Source organism: Halichoerus grypus, chromosome 1, assembly GCF_964656455.1.
Source record: "Halichoerus grypus chromosome 1, mHalGry1.hap1.1, whole genome shotgun sequence".
Classification (NCBI taxonomy): Eukaryota; Metazoa; Chordata; class Mammalia; order Carnivora; family Phocidae; genus Halichoerus; species Halichoerus grypus.
The window spans coordinates 117,455,775-117,483,097 of record NC_135712.1 but is presented as its reverse complement, the minus strand read 5'-3'; the positions used below and the strand labels follow the sequence as shown (position 1 = coordinate 117,483,097).

Below are 27,323 nucleotides of genomic sequence, written 5' to 3'. Positions count from 1 at the left end.
GTATCTTTAAGTTTTAAGGTTTCATTTATAACTATGATTATAAAACATTGGGGTTTATGAGAAATATTGGGTTTTGCACATTTGGGTAAAACTACATTTTTAAGTCACCTTCACTGTAAAAGTCTTGTATTTTTTTTCTTTTTAGAATTTGGTTCAAACTAATTTGAAGTTTGCTATAGAGTTAACATTTTAATCATTATTGTCACGATTTGTATTTACAAATCCAGCAACTAAATTTGATCATGTCTTTGTATTTTTTTTACTTTGTTATTCTTTTTCCTTTTAATAATAAAATCTTTTTTTAAGTGTCTTTAGTAATAGTTCAATTAGAATGTTGCAGTTGACACACTCAAAAAGTTTGTTACAGAAACTTAGTTTGAAAAGCTTTACAGATTTTTTTGACATAAATTCTCCCATACTTCACAACTAACTGAAAATTTGGATACTATAAAATTAAACTAAACTGATCAACATTAATGCTCCCATTATAGTGACACTAAAATTTACCATCATATGCCAGTGAGATGCCAATGAAGAAGAGATGGAATCATCTATTCTTAATTGATATTGTAACATTTCTCCACTGTATTTTTTTTTTTAAAGATTTTATTTATTTATTTGACAGAGAGAGACACAGTGAGAGAGGGAACACAAGCAGGGGAGCAGGAGCGGGAGAGGGAGAAGCAGGCTTCCCGCGGAGCAGCCCGATGTGGGGCTTGATCCCAGGACCCTGGGATCATGACCTGAGCCAAAGGCAGACGCTTAACTTCTGAGCCACCCAGGCGCCCCTCTCCACTGTATTTCTTAAGGGTTTATCACAGCTGGCCAGGGTGAACTGATTGCTAAAGATCCATGAGATTACCCTGGTGTTTTATATATTATTTTATTTTTAAAAATTGTTTAGTACTCATTACATTGATTTCATGACTCTTGGTGGGTTGCAACCTGCATTTTGGAAAACATTGGTCTAGAAAGATCATAGTGAGTAAACAGGAGAGTTGCACGAGGTTAATAGGGAATGGTAGCAAAGCTCAAGTGCCATAGGGCTTAGTAAGCCACAATGAAAATTTTGGCACTTATTTTAGGTGTGATGGGAAATCTCAAGATTTTTGGGAATTGAGTGATTTTAATTTAAAAAAGATCACTCTGGCTGCTAGGTGGACAGTGGATTAAAGGGATGGGACTAGAGCAGGGGCTAGAGCAAGGTGGGCAAACTATGGCCCACAGGCCAAATCCTTACCACCTGTTTTTCTAAGGCCTGTGAGCTAAAAATAGTTTACATTTTACATTTCAAATGGTTGGGAATAAGTCAAGAGAAGAATAATATTTTATAATAGGAAAATTATATGAAATTTGAACTTTAGTGTTCACAAATAAAAGTTTTATTGGAACACATTGGAATTCATTTGTGTATATGTAGTCTGTGGCCGCCTTTGTGCTGTAAGGGCAGACTTGAATATTTGCAACTTGAGATGATATCGCCCATAATGCCTGAAATATTTACTATATGGCTCTTTGTAGAAAAAGTGTGTTGAGCTTTGTATTAGAGTATTGGCAGCTATTTCAGTAAAGAGTCTATTGCAGAGTCCAGGAAAGAGATGATAGTGGCTTTGACCGTGGGTAGCAGTATACATGGATACAAGTGGATGAGTATGGGAACTATTTTGGAGAGGGAGCTGAGAAGGCTTGCTATTAAATTGGTGTACTAGTGGAATTGATTGAAACGTTTATTTTTCCTTCACCGAAGAAAGAACCATCTAGCCAAAAGGTAAACAGATTATGTTGCATTTCCTTGTATATATTACATTTTAAAAGACAAACGATTTATGTAACTCTTAAAAGCAACTTCAATATAAAATGAAAAGCATTCAGATATTTGACATAAAAAGGCATTTAAATTGTAATCCTTGCTCTATAACTAGCTTCTTGCTATGTATTTTAAATTTACTAACTTCTTTGTACATATACACTCATCCTAAATATTAAGACTGTTCTGGGCTTAACAATGTAGCACATTGTTTTAAATGGCTTGCAAATGTAAACTTAGGTGGAATACTTAGAAACCACTCTACTTTCCTATAGGTTCTATGACTATAGCATGTAATTTTTCATTTGCATGAGTATGTCAGCTGTCGCAGGGTGGAACTTTTTATTTTTAGGGATGAAAATTACTTACTTGGTTTGATTTTTTAAGTTTTATTTTCTCGTATAGTCCCCTGACTGTGATGGATATAGTCTCTGAAACCTAAAGCTAGAGTATCTGACATCTGAATACAATTACTCTTGAAACAGCAATCTGAAGTTTTAAAACAGGTAGCAGTTGTTTCTTTCCATTTGCTATACCTGAAATTTATAAAATTTTATAAGAATTGTACTTATACAATTCTTTATACTTTTCTGTCTCTGACAAATGGCTGACTAGATAATCTGAAAACCCTTCTGCTTCAAATCACCTAGAAATGCCAGTTAAAATATAACAAATGTCCATTTAAGTGAACAGCTGAGCTTTCAGGAAATTAAGGAAACACTCATGATCCAAAAATGAGGAAAAGACTGAAAAACAGAGGAGTGTGTGAGCTAACATTTTGGCTGCTCTGTGTGGATGGGGCAAGAGTTAGTTATTGGTCCAGGCATTATAGGGATTTGAATTTCAATGCCCATATGGAAACAGGTTATAAGGCCTTGTGTTTGTACAAAGTGGGAAATTAGCACAACATCCATGCATAAAATCAGGATCCTTAAAGCACGGTACCTGTAGCAAAGGGGTAGATGAAGAAAAGAACCCACCCACCAGCATTGGGAGACTACAGAGAAGCTTGTAAGTAAGAATTTGCAGCTGTAGTCCTCACTCTTGTTGGTTTGGAGTTTGTTTGTTTGTTTTTAATTTTTAAAGAAGATTTTATTTATTTATTTGAGAGAGTGAGAGAAGGGGCAGGGGGAGAGGGAGAAGCAGACTGCCCACCGAGCAGGGAGCCCAACATGGGGCTTGATCCTGGGACTCCAGGATCATGACCTGAGCTGAAGACAGACACTCAACCGACTGAGCCATCCAGGTGCCCCCAGGGCTTGGAGTTTAATATTACCTACTTGGTCTGTGAAAACCTAAACTGAGAAATAAATATAAAAAAGATTGATAGGATAGCAAAACCTCTGAGTTATCCAGAAGAAGGAAACAAAACATCCTTGATGTTACAACCTTTCAAACTAGGCTGCCAGGATTCCCACAGTTAATCTGCATGAAGAGTTTGCAACACCCAATTAAAAAATTCAGAAGACAGTCACCCATTCTCAAGAATGAGTCAGTAGACACAACACATAGGATTAAATCCCTGAGGCCTTAGATAATTACCATATAGAAATCATAAAATAAGTATGTTTAAAATGACTAAAATCTGGGGCGCCTGGGTGGCTAAGTCGTTAAGCCTTAGGCTCAGGTCATGATGCCGGGGTCCTGGGATCGAGCCCCACGTCAGGCTTCCCGCTCAGTGGGAAGCCTGCTTCTCCCTGCTTCTCCCTTTCCCACTCCACCTGCTTGTGTTCCCTCTCTCGCTATCTCCCTGTCAAATAAATAAATAAAATCTTAAAAAAATAAAAATAAATAAAATGACTAAAATCTTAAGGAAATGAAAACGTAAGAAATGAAATCAAAAGATTTGGAAAGGAATCCAATAAAACTTAAGTAAAAAAATAGTCATTAAAAATGAATGGGTTAATAAAAAATAATAAGTAACTGGAAGATTTGAAGAAATTATCAAGAATATAGAAGAGAGAGGGCACCTGGGTGGCTCAGTTGGTTAAGCGACTGCCTTCAGCTCAGGTCATGATCCTGTGGAGTCCCTGGATCGAGTCCCGCATCGGGCTCCCTGCTCGGTGGGGAGCCTGCTTCTCCCTCTGACCCTCCCCCCTCTCATGTGCTCTCTCTCTCTCTCTCTCATTCTGTCTCAAATAAATAAATAAAATCTTTAAAAAAAAAAAAGAATATAGAAGAGAGAGAAAGAGGAACAATAAGAAATCTTTAGAGACACAGAAGTTGGAATGAGATGATCCAACATAATGTTTAATAGAAGTTCCAATAGAAAAAAGAGTAATATGAGGATGAAGCAGTATTTGAAGAGAGAATGGCTGAAATTATTGCAGAATTTATGAAGGGCAGAAGTCCTTAGATTCAGAAAGCCTAATGAGTCCCTAGATAAATTAGTCCTCACCCAGACACATCATGAAACCAAAGAAAATGCAGAGCTTTTATGGGAGGCATTCTCTGACCGCTAATATATTGAAATCACCTGAAATAAGGTTTTAAACATTGTTTTCCAGTAATAGTGCTAAATTTTCACTGGTCTATCTGTATGTTCACTATTAGTTCAGCTTGTGACTAAGAGCTTCACTTTGTGAAGTGTTTGGTAAGTTTTTGTCATGGAACAAAAGTGTTTAAATATTAATTAGTAGTGCTATGAGGAAAATATTTCTTTTTGTGACTAGTTTTCTTCTTGAGGGAACTAAGGAAATATACCATCAAAAAAACTACTATTCGACTTCTTCCAAAATGTGTGGGGACTTTAAAGTCATTGGCTAAAAATAGCAAATTTGTTAGAAGTTTTAACAAAAATCTGTTACTTTTCCTTCTTATTCACCCAATTAGTTCAGTTTTAGGGTTTTTTCATTCTGTATCATGAAATTATTCATTTCTTTTTCCTTGTGATTTCCACTCTAATTGTTCTTTTCCTGTTTATTATTCATAGACTTTTAAGGACAACTATATTTGCAAGTCATTTAAAATGGTTTATTCATCCTATGTTTCAAAAGTTAGATGAAATAAAACAAACAAAACCCACCTGGCTTTATTTATTTAGCACTTCTCTTTTGATTTATTCCGCCAAATTACTGCACTAGCTGGTGAACAGACAAATATAATGGGCACTATAATGATGACCTCTGTACTTATTCTCATTTTCCCCTATGGGTCAGTTGTTTTGATGTAGACAGAATGGAGCTAGGCAGAAGGTAATCTGCATGCTCCTGACAGGTGAAACTTCACTTTGAAATATTCTCACTTGAGCCTTTACCATCATTAATCCTAGTTCTGCCTTAGAGTTTTATGAGCTGAATATTCCCTGGCCATGTAAACAGGTTCATTAATGAGATAAGGGCTGTGTGTGTGTGTGTGTGTGTGTGTGTGTGTTGGGAGAGTGGGGAGGAGAGGAAAGGAATTTCTGGCATCCTTCCCTTTTACTATGCATACCCACTAGCATATATACATTCATACTGCTTTTCCAAACTAGCTTTTCCCCTGTAAAACCACTTCTTAATATCCTCTGCTTGTTTTTAGATCTTATTTTTAACCATTATTATGTGCCAGTAAATGTGTTTATGTATTTGAGGTGTAAAACTTAAATCCTTTACGCTTCTTAGGTTTTTCTAGTTTCCAGTCTGTACTTATGGACATTATTGCTTTAAATATCTTCTAAAAGTTTCTCTCCTTATAATCAGTCAGTTGTGAATTTTAAACTAACAACTTTTATTTCAACTGCACATTTAAAATTTTTTCTTTTTGCTTGCAGCTGATGTACATACTGTTTTATCAGGATAAGGTTTTCAGCAAGGAAATGTTCACATTTTCTTTGCACATTTCCATATACAAAAATGAGTTTAGGTTTTTAAATTTTAAATCAACAGGCTAAGTTTTTACAGTCATTCTTATCTAATATGTCTTGGATATTTAATTATGTTTGTATATTGTTATTTAGGTGACTATTATATGGTTAAAAAGATTTTGGAGGAAAACAGTTCAGGTGACTTGAACATAAATTGCGTAGATGTGCTTGGGAGAAATGCTGTTACCATAACTATTGAAAACGAAAACTTGGATATACTGCAGCTTCTTTTGGACTACGGTTGTCAGGTACAAGGCTAGATAATTCTACCAGTAGCTTCTAAATACTGTTAGATATGCCATGTTTTCTTCTTTCTTTCTAGTTTCCTTTCATCCCCCCTTTCTTCCTTCTTTCCTTCCTTTGTTTTTTTCATTCTTATCTTTCTTTCACCCTTTATTTTGTCTTGAACCACTAAAAGTTTTAAAAACAAAACAAAAAAAGCCTTTTTTAAACGTATATTTTGACTTGATTTATCTTTTCCCTCCAAATTTTTACTTCCCCCCTTATATGTTTTATAACATCTCACAGAGGTAAATTATCACGATTTATTAAAGATGACTTTGTTTTTATTACTTATGTTATTACTATTTATGGTATATATCTAAAAATAGTATAAGTGTTCTGAAGTGTCAGGGGAACAGGTTGTTCTGTGGCTCATGTAATTTACAAACATAAGAACAAAATGCTCCTGACTCACAATGCAATTTTCAATTTGATTTTGATTTTCTCCTGTTAAATTTTATTAAGTTTTCCTTTTGTCTGAAGTTTAGTGTTTATAACTGAAGATGAACAAATTTCTTTTTTTAACTGGAAAATATAGACCTTTCTGTTTGTCTTTATATCAGTTCAGACAGAAAAGCAGGCGTGCATATAAGTCTTGAAAGAATTCAGTCAAGAGATTCTGAAAGGAAATTTAATAATATTATTTTCCTTTTCTTTTGGGTTTGCTTATGATGGGAGCACATGAATCCTGGCACTTTTTTTTTTTCTTTCAAATAGTATGATTGCTCTGTTGTAGCTTCAAATTAATGAGACTTTTTTTTTTTTTGAGTGGCATCAGGAAGCACTCACAGAAGATTTTTAAAATATAAGTAGGTTAGTTCTATGTGCATTTTTATTGTATGTACATATATATGCATTGCAATATACGGTACTGTCTGTATGTATACATAGTTAGAGTAGAAAAAGAAATTGCCTTCCCAGCAATTTCAGTTACCCAGAACACCACGGAGAATCAGAAAGTAACAAAAAACATCTCTGAGCAGTAGCTGCCATGAAGTTTTCCATTTATAAACTTTAGTCATAGGAGTATGAGAGCCCTCCTTCAACTTTAACAAACTTCAGTAGTTAGTCTTTAATGCATAGAGAATTAGAGGGGCAACAGAAGGGGCATGAGGGCTGCAGTGAAACAAAATGGGGCACAGTACCTCTGACTCTTTTAATAAAGAGGTCAACAGCATTACATATCTGATAATCTCTAAGGAGTTGTATGTTAGAATGGTAATTAATGTTTACAACAATGGCCAGAGTAAGTAAGTAAAAGTTAAATTATATTCAGTACCTATTGTTTTAGAAGATAGAAGAATATGTATAGTACTTCTGAAAGTAGAAAACTTCCATCAAAATAGTTTAAATTTCAAAGTTAAACACTTAAAAGCATAAGCTTCAGTTACCTAGAAAATAAAGTTATAAAGAAAGACCCTGATGATTCTGGATAAATGAAGTATTATGGTATAATTGTCATTTTTGTCTTTTTACATATATGATCCTATGTATATAATAATTCTGCAATATACATGGTTCTTTCACATGGTTCCTGATTGTATTTGAACATCATAGCCAACCTATATAGATACTACATTTTATAGATCAGAAAACTGAGGCTCATAGACTTTAATGAATTGCTCAAAGTTCTGAAATAAGTGAGGGCAGAGCTAAGATATGAACCTGGTCTTCTGACTGCAAATCCCATGCTCTTTCCAGTTCACTGTGTTCTGTCTCAGGTTACCTCTGTCTTACCTATCAATCAACAGATGTCCAAGGCCTTCCATTGGGTGTGATTGTGGAAATGAATAAGTAAAACATGAATTCCATACTAAAGGATATTAAAACTAATTGGATAATGAAAGTATAGTTGACCCTTTAACAATACAGATCTGAACTGCATGGATCTACGTATATATGGATTTTTTACAGTATAGGACTGGAAATATTTTCTCTTCCTTAATGATTTTCTTAATATTCTTTTCTCCAGATTATTTTTAGAATATAGTATATAATACATGTAACATACAAAATATGTGTTAATTGACTATGTTATAGGTAAGGCTTTGGTCAATAGGAGGCTATTAGTAGTTGAGTTTGGGGGGAGTTAAAAATTATGTGCAGATTTTCAATTATGTGGGGGGTGAGCACCTCTAACTCTTGCATTGTTTAAGGGTCAACTGTGTACATACAAGTTTCAAATCAATTAAATAATGCAGACGTGTATTTGATAAGTGCTGAGTAGTAATAATACTTGACCCTTGTATGTTACTTTGAGGTTACAAAGTGCTTTCATGTACTTTATCTTATGTTATACTAGTGGTTCTTGACTGGACAATTTTGCTCCCCAGGGGACATTTGATAATGTCTGGAAACATTTTTGGTTTCACAATTGGGGGATGGATCACTACTGGCATCTAGTGAGTAGAAGCTAGGTATGCTGCTTAAACATCCTACAGTGCCCTAGACGACCTCTACAACAAAGAATTACCTGGCCCCAAATGTCAATAATGTCACTGTTGAGAAACGATGTTTTATACTTAAACTTTTGTGCTTTACAATAGATATTTTGGAAACATAGAAAAGAGAAGGTCACTGTGGATTGAGCTAATCAAGGTTTCATGGAACAGTGTCAGTTGAGCTCAGCCTTCAAACATTAATAACTGTCAATATTTTTATAGTGATACTGTGTGCCAGGTACCTTAAATATATTCACTTCTTTAGTCCTCACAACCTATGAGGTAGGTACTATTATTATTTCCATATTATGGAGGAGGAAATCAAGGTAGAAAAAGTTTAGGTAACTTGCCCAAAGACACTCCACAAATGGCCCAGCTGGAATTAGAACTCAGGTTCTGGCTCCAGAGTCCATGTTTTTACCTACTACCCAAAACTACTCTCAAAAATATGTAGATCGCTCCAGAACAGGGGATGTGGGGAAAGCTGTTAACAAAGACATGTGCAATGTATATTTTTGAGAAAATGAATTGACTTAGCCTTTTGAACAAAATATTTGGGTTGGATAGTAGTGGGAAATATCTGGAAAAATAACAAACAAAACAAATGAAAAGGGCCAGAATGCCAGGCTAAGGAATTTGGGTTTATAGAAAATGGGCTCATTAAATGATTTTTGAGAAAGGATGTGTTGTGTCCAGTGGTATTTTGGGAAAAGTATTTTAGTGGCTGTGTTCAGTATAGATTGAAAAATGGAAAGTGGAGAAGGCTATAGCTTGGGTGAGCAGTTTTTATAGTAATCCAGGTCTGAAGAAGTTGAAGCCTGAACTAGATAGTAGCTGTAAGGATAGGAGAAAAAATGGCAGATGTGAAAGATGTTATGAAGGAAAAATTGATAGAACTTAGTATTTAAATTTGGAGGGGAGAATTGAAAAGGAGACCAAGATGATTTGGAAATGTTAAACATAGGTGGCTGGGAGAAGGATAAAAGAAACACAGGAAGTTAAGAAGTCAAGATTGGGGCAGAGAAATGTGAATTTGGATTTTAGCCTTGTTTATTTTGGGCATATCAAGCAGTCTCCAATAGACAGTTACAGATGGAAATTACATCTGTAGAGAGAGGTCAGGCTGGAGAGATACAGCAGTCATGGACATGGGATGATCACCTGCATCATGAAAGTGGATGAAATTACAGAGGAGAGCGAATGGCTGGTGCTAATTCTTTCTCAGGGAGCATCTACATTAATAAAGACAATAGAAGGAAAATGTTCCATTAAAGGAGTTAGGATAGTGCAGCATTGTTAAAACCAAAGGAGCAGTTTTGATGTGTTGCTTAGAAATCAAAGAAAGTGAAGGGGTAGGAAGGGCCATTGGATTTTGAAACTGGCATCAATAGAGTTAGAGAAAATGATATGCATGATTTGAGAAGTTTGACAAAGTGAGAGGAAGAAAACTTGAGTGGTAAGAGAAAGACAGGATCAAGTCAAGGTAGCAAAGAGTGAGGAAGTATTTCATATTTTGGGAGATGGAGGCTAGGACTGGTATTTCTGTAAACGAAGGACCAAGTTCCTGTAGAAGACAGAAAAGCATTAAATAGAATACCAAGGTGGAAAACAGCTTTGGAAAGGAAATAAGAAGCTTCTTACTCTGAGTCTAGAGAAAAGAGTATGAGATTTGTTGAAAAGACATTTTCTGAGGTGGGAAGGAATATAGTAAACAATCTCATTAATACATAATAAGTATACATATTGAATAAATTTTAATAAGGGATGGTCAAATATTTGTGAGAAATTGGGAAACAAAACTAATGAGGACATTTTGTCCTATAGATATTTTAAAAATAATTTAAAACTTTTTTCATTCAGAACTTCCTTTGATTTATCAAATAACATGATTTGTGCAGAATAAGTTAATGGTAACTCATTTACATGACTTTTTTACACAAATATTTTTATACCTGAAGCTTATCCTTTTAAGCATTGAGAGATTTAACATGAATCTTTCTTTATTCTTCACTAAATAGTGTATCTGAATATAATTTAACTTTATCATCATAAGTGGGAATCATTGAAAATATAATTGTTTTACTTTGCTTTGTATAATCTGAAACTATTAACATGTTTGTCCTTATATTAAATGGCTTCTGACTGCTCTGTATTGATAGTTGTTTTCCTATACTGGTATTTTATCTTTTCAGTAGTCAGCTTTTAGCAATTTTCTCTTCATTTCTTTCTATTTGTTAGTTTTTATCTAGCTATTGCCTTATTCAATAAAGATCTGAAGAATACTTGGGGAAAGCAAGTTATCCTTCATTTGTAGACAACTCTTAGTGTCGTTGAGACAATTCCTTCTGGGAAATAATGCCCGTGAAGTTAGTTTGTGACAGCTCAATATAGTTTTTTTGGAAATTTGCAGTTGGATCCATGGCTGTGTTTCAGATGGTTGGAGCGAGCTGATTGGTGTTTTGACTTGGAGAGCAGTAGCATTACTATACAGTTAGCTTTATAGGTTAAAATTTATCATAAATGAAATGTTTAGTAGTAATGAACACATAATTCTTTTTGTTTGCTTCACTTGACCAAGTATGGTAAAAATTGAAGAAAAATGTTTGCAAAGCAGAAGAATAATGATGCTAGATTTAAAGAATAGGATACAACCCAGTGAACTTTAAAAGTTTTAAGGAATAAAAAATTAAATTTCTCATTGGGATGGGGAGTTTTTCCTGTGGAAATACATAGGCAGTTCCTAATGGTTGAATGTGGCCCCCAGTTCTTTGGGGTGATATATTCCTATTTTTAGGTATCCAGGTAAAGTCTGTCGTTTTTAGTCCTATTTTTGACATCTAGATAAAGTTTATGGAAGCTTTATTCTTTTCAGCTCCAAGAATACTAAAGATCTGATATAGTTTCATTTTCAAGAGAGAGAATGTTGATGTAAATGGTTGTTAAAGATTATAACAGTTTTTAAAATGTACAGATTGAAAATAATCAGGGCACTTTCTTAGATTAAATCATTATTTATCCCCATGTTTCCCTTCTGCCTTTATGGTTTTCCTTAAAACAGAACAGAATAGAACAAAACAAAAAGAAACCCAAAAACCCGACGTCACAGTTGCCAAGTATGGACTGTAGACTTTGTTACAGAGTGTTGGAAAGTCCCAAATGCTCAGCTTCTATTTACTTTTTCCTCCCATCAAAGTTGGAGTTTCAAAATGAACGATAGTTTGGGAGTAAAACTATAAAGTCACTTCTCCCTCTTTTCTACAAGAGCATTGGCAGCCTAGTTTTTTGCAGCTTTTACTTGATAAGATTGCTAATATTAATGTCAAATTTGTAACACTTCAGTTAGCCATATAGGTTTTAAAGTTGATACCAGAGGGCTCCCCTTATCCTCATGGTTGCATTGATGATCATTTTTATTAGAATGAACATAATCCTTTACCAGTAGTAATAGTTCTTGGCAATTTCTTTAATAGATCTGGAATGTTAAGATTCTTTTTGGTTCAAAGTTCACAAGTAAAGGTCTTGAAAAAAAATTTCAGCTTTGAATACTCCATGGATCAGCACTGTTCCATTAATAAACCCTTCTAGCAAGCATTTATTTTATTTTTTTTACCAGCTTATGCAGTGAAATCAGCACAGAAATTTGTGTGTGTTATGGTACACAAAAGTACTGCTAAGGCAAGCAAATGTACTCTTTGGACAGTCTAAATTTTTAAAAATTTAGTATTACTGTACATAATACAGCTTAAATTTAAAGATAGTTTTATTTAAGAATTAGTAAAAATAAATAGTTTACCTTTTTATCCTCCATTTTCATTTTTAACCTTTTTTTTTTTTTAAAGTCCGCAGATGCACTTTTGGTGGCAATCGACTCTGAAGTAGTGGGAGCTGTTGATATACTACTTAATCATCGACCAAAACGATCATCAAGACCAACTATAGTAGTTAGTACTCTTAAATATTTATTAATTTGGATTTTTAAACCAAAAATAGATCTCTTGCCCCATTCCCACTTTTTTCTTCCCCCAAATTTATTTTGTTTTAAAGAAATGGATTTTTTTTACTCTGTAAAATATTGCCTTAAAGTAAGTAGATACTTGCAGGAATAATTAATTTTGCTTTCAGGAAACCTTTTTAAAATTAGTGATATTTCCATAATCTTGTCAGTGTGGACCAATATTTTTAGTTTTGGACATTCTATAGATTAGGTTGAAAATACAGATTAGTTTCCAAATGGATTTAACAATTAAATATAAACAGTGAAACCATAAAACTGGAAGAAAATATAGGTGAATATTTAACTGATTATGAGTGGAAAGACTTTCTAATCATAAAAAGCAATGGCACAGCCTTTGGCTGTATAGAAGTTAAATTTCTGGAATTCAGATATAGAGCAAAATTTAGAAAGCAGATAGATAGCTGGCAAAGATATTTTCAAAATATATCACAAATTCATAATCTTAATAATTGACAAATTGATGAAAAACACCAAGATCAGAAAAGGACATGAAAAAAATCTCAGAAAAGAAAATATAAGATATTAAAACTTACTACTAATAAGATATGAAATACTAATTTTTGCTTATCAAATTAGCAAAGATTATTTTATTTCTTTGTTTAAATTTTAGTTAACCTACAGTGCAATTTGGTTTCAGGAGTAGAATTCAGTAACTCATCACTTACATACAACACCCAGTGTTCATCACAAGTGCCCTCCTTAATACCCATCACCCATTTAGCCCACCCCCAGCCACCTCTTTCCATCAACGCTTAGTTTGTTCTCTGTCATTAAGAGTCTCTTATGATTCATTTCCCTCTCTCCTTTTCTTCCCCGCCTCCCCATACTTTCATCTGTTTTTAAATTCCATATATGAGTGAAATCATATGGTATTTGTCTTTTTCTGACTGACTAATTTCACTTAATATAATATATTAAAATAATATACTCTAGCTCCATCCATATCATTGCAAATGGCAAGATTTCATTCTTTTTGATGGCTGAGTAATATTCCATTATATATATGTATCTTCTTTATCCATTCATTAGTCGATGGACATTTGGGCTCTCCATAGTTTGGCTATTGTTGATAATGCAAATTAGTAAAGATTTTTAAAAATAATTATCATTGATGGCAAGGGAGTGGTACAGTTTAATACAAATTGGTGGGGAGGGTATTTTGGAAAGCAGTTTGGCAGAGTATATCATAAATAAGAAAGATGTTCATATTCTTTAATCTAGTGTTTCCCCTTCTAGGAACTGGTCAGAAATGGGGAGAAGAATGTTAATTGTGATCTTACTTGTAGCAATGAAAAAACCATATGACCCAATTTAAACATCCCCAAATAAAAGATTGGAAATAATAAAAATTACATACATATTAAAATGGTATTTTTAAAAGAATATTTAGGAACCTGAATAAATATGACATAGGAAGTGAAAAAAATGGGAATAGTAAACTGGACATATAATATGATCCAAGGTTAAAAAGATGCACAGACAAAGAACTATATGGAAATGTAGCAAAATGTTACCTAACAGCAGTCATCTCATTGCTAAATTAAGGATATTTTTTTCTTACGCTTTTTATTTTTCTTTATTGCTTTTGTAATTAAGAAGACAGTCACTAATGATCAAATAAATTCTACTTAAAATTTTTTTTTTAAAGATTTTATTTATTTGACAGAGAGAGACACAGCAAGAGAGGGAACACAAGCAGGGGGAGTGGGGGAGGGAGAAGCAGGCTTCCCGCTGAGCAGGGAGCCCTATGCGGGGCTCGATCCCAGGACTCTGGGATCATGACCTGAGCTGAAGGCAGATGCTTAATGACTGAGCCACCCAGGCGCCCCAAATAAATTCTACTTTAAAATGAGATATTTGTTATATATCAAAATTTAAAAATTATAACATTCATTGCTGGTGAGGATGTAGTGAAGCAAGCAGTTTTTAAATAATTGCTGGTAGTGTAAACTGGCTATCCTCTGAAGAAAAATATTGTTTTAAGATAGAATTATAAATCGGTTGTGGATTATCTGCCATTATCTGAGAACAATGAGAAGCTCTGCTAAATTGCATACTTTACCATATATTAACTGAAATCTTTTACTTTCATTTAGGTATTACAAAGTTTCTGTAAGCATGACTTTCTCCAGAGGGTAGTACCAACTAGTTTAAGTGGTGATAAGAAACCAAAAAGAACAGAGGAAAAAAAGGCTAAGAATATAGCGCCTGTCCAAATGATCAGAAATGTGTAGAATCCTATTTGATTTTCTGTCATCTGTCTCGCAGTCACTGTTATATTTCGGTATACTTATTCCACCTTGTAGCCCCTTTTTACCCGTTTACTTTCTTGGCAGGGAGGGTGGGGTGTAGTATGCCAGGGTATCGGAGCAACCGACTGACGTTATTTCATCACCATTAGCACCACCAGTCAACTCTTGCCTTGTGAGGCTCTGGCAGTCTTCATCCCTCAGCCAAAGAACACTTTGTACTTCATCTCTAACAAAAAGGGTTATCATCCTTTGCTTGAGTATTTCTAGTGACAGTAAGATCACATTTTAACAGCCCTAATACTTCTTGACAGGCAATGTCAAATATTTTTATATACTTTTTTTTTACCATTTCAGTGAATTTATTCTGTATTCTTAGCTTATCAAAATTGTCTTTTGATAAATATTGATTTTTTAAATACAGATGGGTTTTTTTTGATAGTATGTAGATTATATTATGAGCAATGAAATAATGCATTTCAATCTTCTAATAATGTTTTTCATGTAGTCAAGTATGTTTTATAGGAAAAATGAAGACATTATTTAAATACAATTTTCTTCTCTTTATAACCAGTAATAAGGGGAGAAAGGGCTAAGTTTTTAGATTTCTTTGTTATTTTTAAATAAATTCATTAATTTGAAGTTTCCAATAAATGGGAAGTATATAAAGAAACTATTCATAAAAGAATGGGAAAAAAGCTAAGTATGTCAGAAAATATTAAAACTTAGCTAGTAATCAAAGGAAAGGAAAGTAATATTTCATGATAGTTTTTTTCACTCATAAATTGGGAATGACCATGCCTAGTGCTGGTGAGTAAACCTTGAGTGTGAAATGGGTACATTCCTGTATTATTGGAAATATAAGCTATGGAAAGAACTTTAGTAATATATATCAAAAGCTTCAAAACTGTTCATGGCCTTTAGACCTATTATTGCACTTCAGGGGTTCTGTGGTTAATGAGTTTATCCTAAATTTCAAAAAAGCTGTATTCATAAAGATGTTTGTGGTAGTGTTATTTAAATAAGCAAAACAAAGTATCTTGAACACAGGTCTATGAATTTTCTTAAATTACATGCTAGTTCTATACATGAATTTTATTTCCCAGAAATTCTGGGCTATAGTTTTATGAAATTATTAGAAGGATCCTTGAATTTCAAAATATTAAGGACCATTGTTTTTAATCATTGATGCCAAATCACTTATGCCAAAGATGTCCTTAAAAGGTGGTATAATAGAAAAAGGACTAGAAGGAGATACTGTAAAATGTATTTTGCATAGTAGGAATATGGGAATTTTTATTCTTCTGTCTGCTTTTCTGTATTTTTCAGATATTTTATAGTATGTGTGTACTACTTTTATAATGTTAATAAAAATTACCAAAAAAACCCTGTGAACTTGATAAGCTTATACAATGGAATCAAACAGCTGTCAGGAAAACCCGTGTGAAAAAGTGAGAAGTATTGGAAAGAATATGCAATAGTCATACAATAATCAACCTTTTTATTTAACCCTGACTCTTTATTTACTAATGTTTCTTTCCTCATGTCATGCCATCACCAGGCCCATGAGCCCATGTAGGGAAAGCAGCTCAGGCTCTGGTGTAATACGGACCTGAGTTCTGACCTGCATTTTGCCACTCTGTTGTGTAGCTTGGGCACATTAACTTCTCTGAGCCTCAGTTTCTTCATGGGGATTATAATGCTCAATTTTGCAGACTATTGTGGGGATTAAATGAGATGATAAATGTAAGGTGTCTAACTAACAGTCTCAGGACTCATTAATAATAGTTACCATTGTTAGTGTTTTTGTGCATTTGTAACAGGAAATAGTATAGGTAATGATTGAGAATATGTAAAGAATTACACAAAATGAAGAGTGCTTCCTATTTACTTATCCCTTTCAGGCAACTTCATTGCTATTAATGTGGCAAGGTTTGCCATAAAGGTGGAATTTTTAAGTTTTTCTCATGCATTTGTACTCTGCCTATTTTTAACATTTCTGTTTTTCCCTTTATATTCTTTTTCTAAGATTCTTGTTCTTTATCCTTGTCATGCATGTTTCCATAATCTTGTGAAAATTAAACACTTTTTTCTAAAGTATTTTTCTAGGTATCCTCACTTCTTCTTTGTTAGGAAAACAGAACTCTAGTTGTATGAATATGTTCTATTGAAGATTTTTGTCTGTAATGATTATATTGCATTTATTAATTAAAATTGAGTTTCAGGTTTCAAAAAAAATTTAGTCCTGGTAAAATGTTTATCATATTTTTAAAAATAATTATTGTATTCTTTGTGCCTTCTGATTTTTTTTTTCATTTCATTTTCAGATATATATGTTGTTTTGAAGTCACAAATAATAATTTTGGACATTTATATAAATATTTTTCAGAAACTAATGGAGCGAATTCAGAATCCTGAGTATTCAACAACTATGGATGTTGCACCTGTCATTTTAGCTGCTCATCGTAACAACTATGAAATTCTTACAATGCTGTTAAAACAGGATGTATCTCTACCCAAGCCCCATGCAGTTGGCTGTGAATGCACATTGTGTTCTGCAAAGAACAAAAAGGACAGTCTCCGACATTCCAGGTTAGAAAATTAAGGTTTTGATAAATAGGTGTGCGATTTAGTAAGGTATATGTCAGTGAAATTTTTGTTGTTTTTCTTTCTATGCAGCTTTTAAGAAATATGGTACTAGAATGGCTTATGAAAGCTAAACATCTAGTTCCTTTGCTTAATATGAGTTTTACATCTTTTAGAAATGTTTACTAAATGATGCATAGGAAAAGCCTTCAAATTATGAATAGGATTTACCTCATGCTTCTGCTGGTGGGGCTTAGAGACATTATTTACTTTTTAAAAGCAGAGTTTATTAGCCTAAGAGAATTTCCAAATAGTAGAAGAGGTGGAGATACCCCTTCTTATCTTATTTATAAGGAAATAAAATGTATTTTCTGTCTGACTAAATACTTAACTTGTTATGCCTCTTACTTCCCCTTTCACACAATATTTAAATCTTTTTCTCTTCCCTTTCTCCCCAGTCCAAATATTAACAACAACTGAGGAGAAAAAGAATGAGAAAGTATCCCATCTTGGATGGGTTGAGCAAGAGCACACATATGGGCATGTTGTATAAGGTTCTGGGCTACACTTGAGAATCTAATTTTCAGCATAAGTCTTTATATATATATATTATCTATGTAGTAATCAAATACAGTTGAGATTATATCAATATAACATTTACTATGGGAAATATGGTCTGGAAGTCCTAAGCAGCCCATTGACAAACTGTTTTTACAGTACGTGAAATTAGCCTTAAAGCTGCAAGCTAGTCACCCTCACTCCTTCCTTATCTTAAGGACAGATCTTTGGTGGATTGACAGATAGTCACAGATCCATAAATTGAGAAAGTCTCCTGGGAATCAGTTTAATGTTTATTTGCAGAGGTTGAACTGGAAAGTTTTTCTATTTTCAGGTTTATTTACAGTGAGATCTATTTTTTTTTTAATAAGATCTGGTTGATAGCTATGGCTATATCATATAATGACTAGCAGAAATGATCTTTAAGGCTTCTTCTAGTTTTAAAATCCTTTATTAATATTAAATATAAATATTTCCAAATTGTATGCTTATTAAATATGTGTGTAGTTGAAACAGTTGAGGTTGTAGGAATTGGGGCTGGAGAGAACACTAAGCCTGGCTTGGTTTCAGGTGGGGGGAAAAGCTTTGTTCTGAAAGCTTTTAGAGGAGCTGTGGCTTGAGCTTGGTCTTTAGGTATGAATAACAATAAAAAGAGGGGCCCTGGGTGGCTCAGTTGGTTAAGCTCTGACTCTTGATTTTGTTGCAGGTCATGATTTCAGGGTCATGAGATTGAGCCCCTTGTTGGCTCTGTGCTCAGTGGGGAGTCTGCTTGAAATTCTCTCTTTTCCTCCCCCTCTACCCGACTCCTCCTCAAATAAATTAATAAATAAAATCTTAAAAAAAAATAAAAACGTTTTATGCAGAAAGTACAGTATGTGATTGTGGTTTATTTAGGGAACTCCAAATGATGTGGTGTATTTACAGAAAAGTTTGAGAGTTTGTTATTGATACTTGGGAAAACAGTTATAGCGAGTGTCAAAATGCCCTGACTACAAGTCATTTCTAGGAATTGCTAAGTAGAGTTGCTGAAGAAAAGGAGGCTAACAAAATGAGTAAAAAGAGATATGGGTAAAGGTTTTGGTGAAGTTGAAGGGCCAATATACTGGCAATAAGAAAATGAGGCAATCTGTATTTACAAAGTTACTGGTTTTTAAATTTTAGAGATGCTGAAGTTCCAGGTGAGGATAAGGTCTAGGGGCAATAATTTTATTTTATTATCATTATTTTTTATTTATTTATTTTTAAAGATTTTATTTATTTGAGAGAGAGAGCACAAGCAGCGGGTAGAGGGGGGACAGAGGAAGAGGGAGAAGCAGACTCTCTGCTGAGCAGGGAGCCCGATGCGGGACTTGATCCCAGGACTCTGGGATCATGACCTGAGCCAAAGGCAGATGTTTGACTGAGCCACCCAGGCACCCCTTAGGGGCGATAATTTTAAATGGGGTAGGGAAGGGTAATGGACCATTGCAGTTTAGAAAAACATTTTCAGTAATATAATTGCTGTGATTTGGTTTTAGTCTCAATTATTTGATGTGTTGTGAAATTTCAAATAACTTTAAAGAAATGTTTGCAATCTTTATTATCTATCAAGGAAAGGCAAAGTTTTTTAAAAGTTGAGAAATGCTTTGTTTAAACTGCACAGTGATTTTTATAGTTTTGAGTTTGAATGCCTGTAAGCCTAAAGTATATTCAACTTTACTCCTATTATTACCCACTTCACCCTTGAAAGCAATTGAATTTGTACAACTTGGCTAGAAGAGTAGGATTTGGCATTGAGAAAATCAGTGAACTATGAGGCTCTAGTAATACTAGTTTGAAAACTATTTATTTTAACTACACAAGTAATATGTGAATAAATCCTCAAATCTGTGTAAAAATTCTAACTTTAATTTTGAGCAGATGTCCTTTGACCAATCTCAATTCTCCTCCTGTCTCTGGATCTAACTAGTATGATCAGCTTGAGGTTCTATATTCTGCTCAATGACTAGAATTCTAATTGGTTAGAAATGTGACTCTTAACTGTGGTGTTAGATTGGAAGCTAGTCTCCATCAATGACCATCTGTTACATGTTGAAGTTAGAAATCCCTCTCCTGATTTCTGTCTATGCAGATTCCATTAAAATTTCCTCTCCTATTTCATTAATTTTGCCTATCTGATATTAATCTTGTCTCATCTACTCCATTCTTATTGTTGTCCAAATATTTAGGTTGAACCATATGAAATTACTCACTGTCTTAAAAGTATTTTGGACAATGTAGAATTTCATATTCCCATATTCTTCTTGGTGTGGATGAACGCCAGAAAGTTATGTAGAATATAATCTCATAACTCTACAGACCTCAAAAAAGTTTGTGTTTGTTTTTTTTTAAAGATTTATTTGTTTGTTTATTTTAGAGAGAGAGAGCATGTGCACATGAGTGGGGTTGAGGGGGTGGAGAGGCAGAGAAAGAGGAAGAGAGAATCTTCAAGCAGACTCCCCACTGATCGTGGAGCCGAACCAGGACACTGGGATGATGATCTGAGCCGAAAGCCAGAGTCGGCTACTTAACCAACTGAGCCACCCAGGCACCCCAAAAAATTTTTTTTAAATATGGAGATTGATGATATGCAGTAAATGTATACAGGTGCAGTAAATGTATACAGGTGTATACTATCACCAGAATCCAATATTCTGTCATTTCCATCACTGGAAGAAGTTCTGTCATGCCCCTTTTTAGTCAGTCCCTGCTCCCATTCCTAGCTCCAGGCAACCACAGATCTTTTTTCTGTCTATAACCTATAGTTTTTTTCTTTTCTAGAAATTTCATATAAATAGAATCGTACAATATATTGACTTATGTCTCTAGCTTCTCTTACTTAGCATAATACTTTGAGGTTCATTCATATTGCATGTATCAGTAGTTTATTCCTTTTTATTGTTGAGTAGTATATCATTTTAAGGATGAAGGTTGAATCTTTTGTTTATACATTCACTAGATGATGGACATTTGAGATGTTTCTAGTTTTTGGCAGTGAACATTCACATATAAGTTTTTGTGTAGACATATTTTTTTTTATTTCTGTTGGGTAGATACCTAGGAGTGGAATTACTGGGTTGTATGGTAAGTGTATGTTTAACTTTTTAAGTAACTGCCGAACTGTTTTCCAAAGTGATTGTATCATTTTACATTCTCATCAGTGATATATGATGGTTTCAATTCCTCCACATGGTCACCAACACTTTATATTGTTAGTTTTTTTGATCTTAGCCATTTTAGCAGAAGTGTAGTAGTATCTCATTGTGGTTTTAATTTGCATTTCCCTTATGCCTTATAATATCAACCATCTTATCATGTGTTTATATGTCATTAATATATCTTCTTTGATGAAGTATCTATTCAGATTTTTTCCCATTTTTAAAAATTGGGTTGTTTGTCTTATTAAGTTGTAAAAGTTCCTTGTATATTCTGGACACAAGTCCTTTATCAGATATATGTTTTGCAAATGAATTCTCCCAGTCTGTGACTTGTCTTTTCATTTTCTTCTTGGTGTCTTTTGAAGAGCAAAACTTTTAATTTTGATGAGGCCCATTTTATCACTTTTATCTTTTGTAGATTATTTCTTGTGTCATATGTATGAAATATTTGCCTAACCCAAGGTCACAAAGATTTTCTCCTAGAAAATCTGTTTTCTTCTAGAAGTTTTATAGTTGTATGATTTACATTTAAGTCTATAATCTATTTTGAGTAAACTTTTATATGTGTGTGAGATAAAGATCTAAGTTCTTTTTTTAAATTTTTTTGCAATATCCAATCATTTGTTCTACTACCATTTGTTGAAGAGTATTGTTTTCCCCAGTAAATTAGCTTTACACCTTAGAAATCATTTGAGCGTATATGTATGATTTTATTTCTAGACTCTAATTTGTTCCATTAATCTATAAGTCTGTCCTTACACCAATATCACTGTGTCCTGATTACTGTAATTTTATAGTCAACTTTTAAATCAGATAATGTATATGATTTCACTCATATGTGGAATTTCAGAAACAGATGACCATAAGGAAAAAAAAAGAGAGAGGCAAACCATAAAACAGACTCTTAACTATAGAGAACAAACTGAGGGTTGCTGAAGGGGAGGTGGGCAGGGGAATGGGTTAAATGGGTGATGGGTATTAAGGAGGCACTTGTGATGAGCACTGGGTGTTATTTTTTTTAAGATTTTTATTTACTTTTTTTCGAGAGAGAGAAGTGGGGGGAAGGGCAGAGGGAGAAGTAGACTCCCCGTTGAGCAGGGAACCCGATGTGGGACTCAATGCCAGGACCCTGGGATCATGACCCGAGCCAAAGGCAGACACCCAACCAACTGAGCCACCCAGGCACCCAGAGCACTGGGTGTTATATGTAAACAATGAATCACTAAATTCTACTTCTGAAACTAATATTACACCGTATGTTAACTAACTGGAATTTAAATAAAAACTTGAAATAAAACAAAACTTGAAACAAAATGTAAGTCTTTCATCTTTCATCCTTTTTTTAAAATTTTTGGCTAGGCTGTGTTCTTTGCATTTGCAAATAAAGTTTAGAATGAGTTATCAATTTTTACAAAAATACCTGCTTGGATTTTTAAGAGGAGTTGCATTAAACCAATTTGGAGAGGATTGCCATTTTAATAATATTAAATCTTTCAATCTGTGAACATGGTATATCTCTCCATTTTATTAGATCTTCCTAATTACTTTCAGCAATGTTTTCTAGTCTTCAGTGTATAGGTCTTGTGCTTCATTTTTACAATTTATTTTACAATTTATTCCTAAGTATTTTATTTGTTTTGATAATATTGCACATGAATTGCTTTCTTAATTTCATTTGTAGATGGTTCATTGCTAGTATATAGAAATAAAACTGATTTTGTATCTTGTGATCTTGCTAAACTCATTTATTCTAATAGAGCTTTTTGTTTGTTTGCTTTTTAGATTCCTAAAGATTTTTATATATAAGATTATATCATCTGTAAGTAGAGACAGTTTTACTTCTTTTCTGATCTTTAGGACTTCATTTTTCTTGCCTTATTGCACTGGCTAGAACCTCCAGTGTGATGTTGAATGTAAGTTAGTAAGAGTGAATATCCTTGCCTTGGATTCTTGGTTCTGAATTTTCTATTTGGGATTTTCTATTTATAGTATCACAGGAAATAGTTTTACTGCCCTAAAGATCCCCTACATTACACTTATTTAGCCCTCCCTCACCCCAAACCCCTGGCAACCACTGATTTTTTTTTTTTTACTGTCTCCATGGTTTTAACTTTTCTCTGTAATGTCATATAATTGGAATCATATAGTATGTAGCCTTTTCATATTGGCTTCTTTCACTTAGTAATATGCATTTAAGTTTCCTTCATGTTTTTCATGGCTTGACAGTATGATTCTTTTTAACACTGAATAATACTCCATTGTATGAAGGTACTACAGTTTATCCATTCATTTACTGAAAGACATCTTGATTGCTTCCAAGTTTTGGAAGTTATAAATAAAGCTGTTATAAACATTAATGTAAAGGTTTTTGTGTGGACATAAGTTTTCAACTCATTAGATAAATACCAAGAAGTGTGATTGCTGGATCATATGGTAAGAATATGTGTACTTTTTTTTTTTTTTAAGATTTTATTCATTTATTGACAGAGAGAGACACAGAGAGAGAGGGAACACAAGCAGGGGGAGTGGGAAAGGGAGAAGCAGGCCTCCCGCCAAGCAGGGAGCCTGATGCGGGGCTTGATCCCAGGACCGTGGGATAATGACCCGAGCCGAAGGCAGACGCTTAACGACTGAGCCACCCAGGCACCCCAAGAATATGTGTACTTTTTTAAGAAACTGCCAAACTGTCTTGCAAATTGCTTGCACCATTCAGCATTCCTACCAACAATGAATGAAGTTCATGTTGCTCCACATCCTGACCAGCATTTGATATTGTCAGGGTTTGGATTTTGGCCTTTCTAATGGGTGTGTAATGGTATAGTATCTCACTGTTGCTTTAATTGCCATTCCCTAGTGATGTATGATGTTGTACATCTCTATATGCTTATTTGCCATCTGTATATCTTCCTTTGTGAGATGTCTGTTCAGATCTCTTGCCTACTTTTTAATTGGATTGTTTGTTTTCTTATTGTTGAGTTTTAAGAGTTCTTTGTATACTTTATATACAGGGTCCTTTATCAGATATGTTTTTTGCAAATATTTTTTCCCAGCCTGTGGCTTGTCTTTTCATTCTCTTAATTCATGGTTTATTTTAAAATGTGCTGTTGTACTTTCACATATTTTGGGATTTCCCAGATTTCTTTCTACTGGTGATTTCTAATTTAATTTCTAAATTAATTGATTGGAGAATATACTGTATTTTTAAAATAACTTTATTGAGGAGCACCTGGGTGGCTCAGTCAGTTGAGCATCTGCCTTCTGGCTCAGGTCATGATCCCAGCGTCCTGGGATGGAGCCCCGTGTCAGGCTCCCTGCTCAGTGGGGAGTCTGATTCTCCCTCCCTCTGCTCTTGCGCTCTTTCTCTCTCTCTCCCTCTCAAATAAATAAATAAAATCTTTAAAAAATAACTTTATTGAGATGTAATTTATTGAGATATAATTCATATATTTTAAAATTCACCCTTTTACAATATTCATGTAGTTATACATTGACCATCATATCTAATTCCAGAACATTTCATCACATCCAGAAGAAACACCATACTCATTAACAGTCACTCTCCCAGCTGCTGGAAACCACTAAATTTACTTTCTGTTCTTATGGGTTTGCCTTTTCTGGATATTTCATTCTATCAGTTATCTTTTCACTTTTTTTGATGATGTACTTTGAAGCATAGAAGTTTTAAATTTTGGTGGTGTCCAGTTGACCTCTTTTTGGTATTATAGCTAAGAAACCATTGCTTAATTTGGAGAAAGTACTTTTTATGATTTCATTCTTTAAAAAGATGTATATTAAGACTAGTTCTATGGACTACCATGTAGTTTGACATGGAGAATATTCTTTGTACTCTTGAAATAATACTCTTGAATATTCTATGTACTCTTGGGGTGAGCATTCAATAAATTTCAGTTCAATCATATATTCTTTCATAGTATTTGAGTTTTCCTTATCCCTCCTGGTTTTCTATCCATTTATTTTACCAATTTCTGGGAGAGAAATATTAGATCTCAGAATGTTTCAGAATATATAACTTATCCTTGGCAGATGGAGTGTTCTGTCAGTGTCTAGTTGGTTAATGGTGTTGCTTAATTCTTTTCTTCCCTTGTTGACTTTTGTCTGGTTGTTCTATCCATTATTGAAAGTGGGGTATTAAAGTCTCTGTTTGTTATTGTTCAGTTGTCTATTTTTCCATTTCTATTAATTTTTCTTCATGATTTTGGTGCTCTGTTGTTAGTTACAAATATGTTTATAAATGTTATATCTTCTTTGACCTTTTATCATTATAAAATGTCCCTCTTTATTGCTAGTAACATTTTTTTGTTTGTTTTAAAGTCTGATATTAGTATAGCTACTCCAGCTTTCCTGTGGTTGCTGTTTGCATGATATATCTTTTTCCAGACGTTTACTTTCAATCTATTTGTATCTTTGAATCTAAATTGTATCTCCTGTAGACAACATATAGTTAGATTATGCTTTTTTAAAATCTAGTCTGACAACTTCTGCCTTTTAATTGGATTGTTTAAACCATTCACATTTAATGTTATTAACATAGTTGTATTCACATATGTCATTTTGCTTTCTGGTTTCTGTATGTCTCTTCTTTTGTTTCCTTTATGTCTTTCTTTCTTGTTCTCTGTTCCTTCATTAGTGCTTTCTTTTGCATTGAGTGTATATTTTCTAATTAGCATTTTAATATCATTAATGAATTACTTATTATATGTTTTCAGGGTTTTTAAAAAATTTTCAGCTTCAGATTAATACTAGCTTAATTCTAATAATATATAGAATGTTACTTCCATATAGCTCTATTCTCTTTTCCATTCTTTTAATGGTAATTGTTATACATATTTCATCTATTAATATTACAAACCCAACAACATATTGTTGTAATTATTATTTTACTGTCATCATTTCTTTAGTCTATTACAGCTGTAGTCCTGTCCACTTATTTTGTGCTGTTATTGGTGAATACATTATATATGTATTACATTTCTCTGTGTTATTATAGTCCAAATGATACATTGTACACATATTATTTTATATAATTGCTTTTTAAAGATTATTTATTTTTATTATTATTTTTTAAAAGACTTTATTTATTTACTTGACACAGAGAGAGAGAGAGAGCACAAGTAGGCAGAGTGGTAGGCAGAGGGAGAGGGAGCAGAGCAGGGAGTCCAACGTGGGGCTCGATCCCAGAACCCTGGGATCTGACCTGAGCCAAATGCAGACACTCAACTGACTGAGCCACCCAGGCACCCCATATTTATTTATTTATTTAAGGGAGAGGGAGAGAGAGAATCTCAAGCAGATTCCACAGCATGGAGCCTGATGAGCATGGAGCCTGATGTGGGGCTGGATCTTATGACTCTGAGATCATGACCAGAGCTAAAATCAAGAGTCTGATGCTTAACTGACTGAGCCACCCAGACACCCCTATATAATTGCTTTTTAAATCAGTTAAGAGGCAGAGAGAAATATACATTTATAGTGTCTTTTATAATTACATAACTACTTTTACTTGTGCTCTTTGTTCATGTGGATTTGAATTACCATCTTGGATCACTTGCTCTCAGCTTGAAGAACTTCCTTTAGTATTTCTTGTAAGGCAGGTCTGCTAGGAATGTATTCAATTAGTCTTTGTTTATCAGGTAAAGTTCTTATTTTGCCTTTACTTTTGAATAATAGGTTTGCTGGTTATAGGATTTTTGATAGTTTTTTTTTTCTTTGCGTGCTTTGAATATTTTATCCGTCTATTGTTTCTACTGAGAAGTCTGCTGTTAGTCTTATTGGGGTTCCCTTGTAAGTGACTCATCACTTTCCTCTTGTTGCTTTCAAGATTTTTTCCCTGCCTTTGACTTTCAGCATATTTACCATGATTTGGTTTTTGAGTCTATTTGCATTCATCCTACTTGGAATTTGTTGAGTTTCTTGGATGTGCAGGTTATTGTTTTTCAATAAATATGGTAAGTTGTTAGCCATTATTTTTCCAAATATTTTTTCTTCTTCTCTTCTCTCCTGGTATATACCCATTATGAGTATGTTGTTGTATTTAATAGTATTACATATCTCTGTGAATTTCTGTTCATTTTTCCTCATTCTTTTTCTTCTCTTTATTCTTTGGCTTCCATAATCTCTATCGATATATCTTTAAGATTGGTAGTTCTTTCTCCTGCAAGTTCAGATCTACTGTTGAGCCCTGCATTATTTTGCTAAGGCTAACATAATAAGATACCACACTGGGTGACTTAAACAACAGAAATTATTGTCTTACAATTCTGGGGTCTAGGAATCCAAAATCAAGGTGTTGGCAGGGTTGGTTTATTCTGAGGGCTGTGAAGGAAGATTCTGTTCCAGGCCTCTTG

At 33.8% G+C, this 27,323-nt stretch overlaps 1 protein-coding gene across 6 annotated transcripts in view; it reads left to right on the top strand.

Annotated features, from left to right (window-relative positions):
* TRPC1 (transient receptor potential cation channel subfamily C member 1) overlaps positions 1-27,323 on the top strand; it is a 70,126-nt gene that overhangs the window by 4,643 nt on the left and 38,160 nt on the right. For 2 of the 6 annotated variants that reach the window (XM_036096331.2, XM_036096332.2), the window contains exons 2-4: positions 5,745-5,899; positions 12,214-12,315; positions 17,028-17,230. In XM_036096331.2, coding sequence (XP_035952224.1) covers positions 5,745-5,899; positions 12,214-12,315; positions 17,028-17,230 — 460 coding nt within the window. The remainder of the gene's footprint in view (positions 1-5,744; positions 5,900-12,213; positions 12,316-17,027; positions 17,231-27,323) is intronic. The other 4 variants (XM_036096333.2, XM_078070917.1, XM_036096335.2 and 1 more) reach the window with 3 other exon arrangements.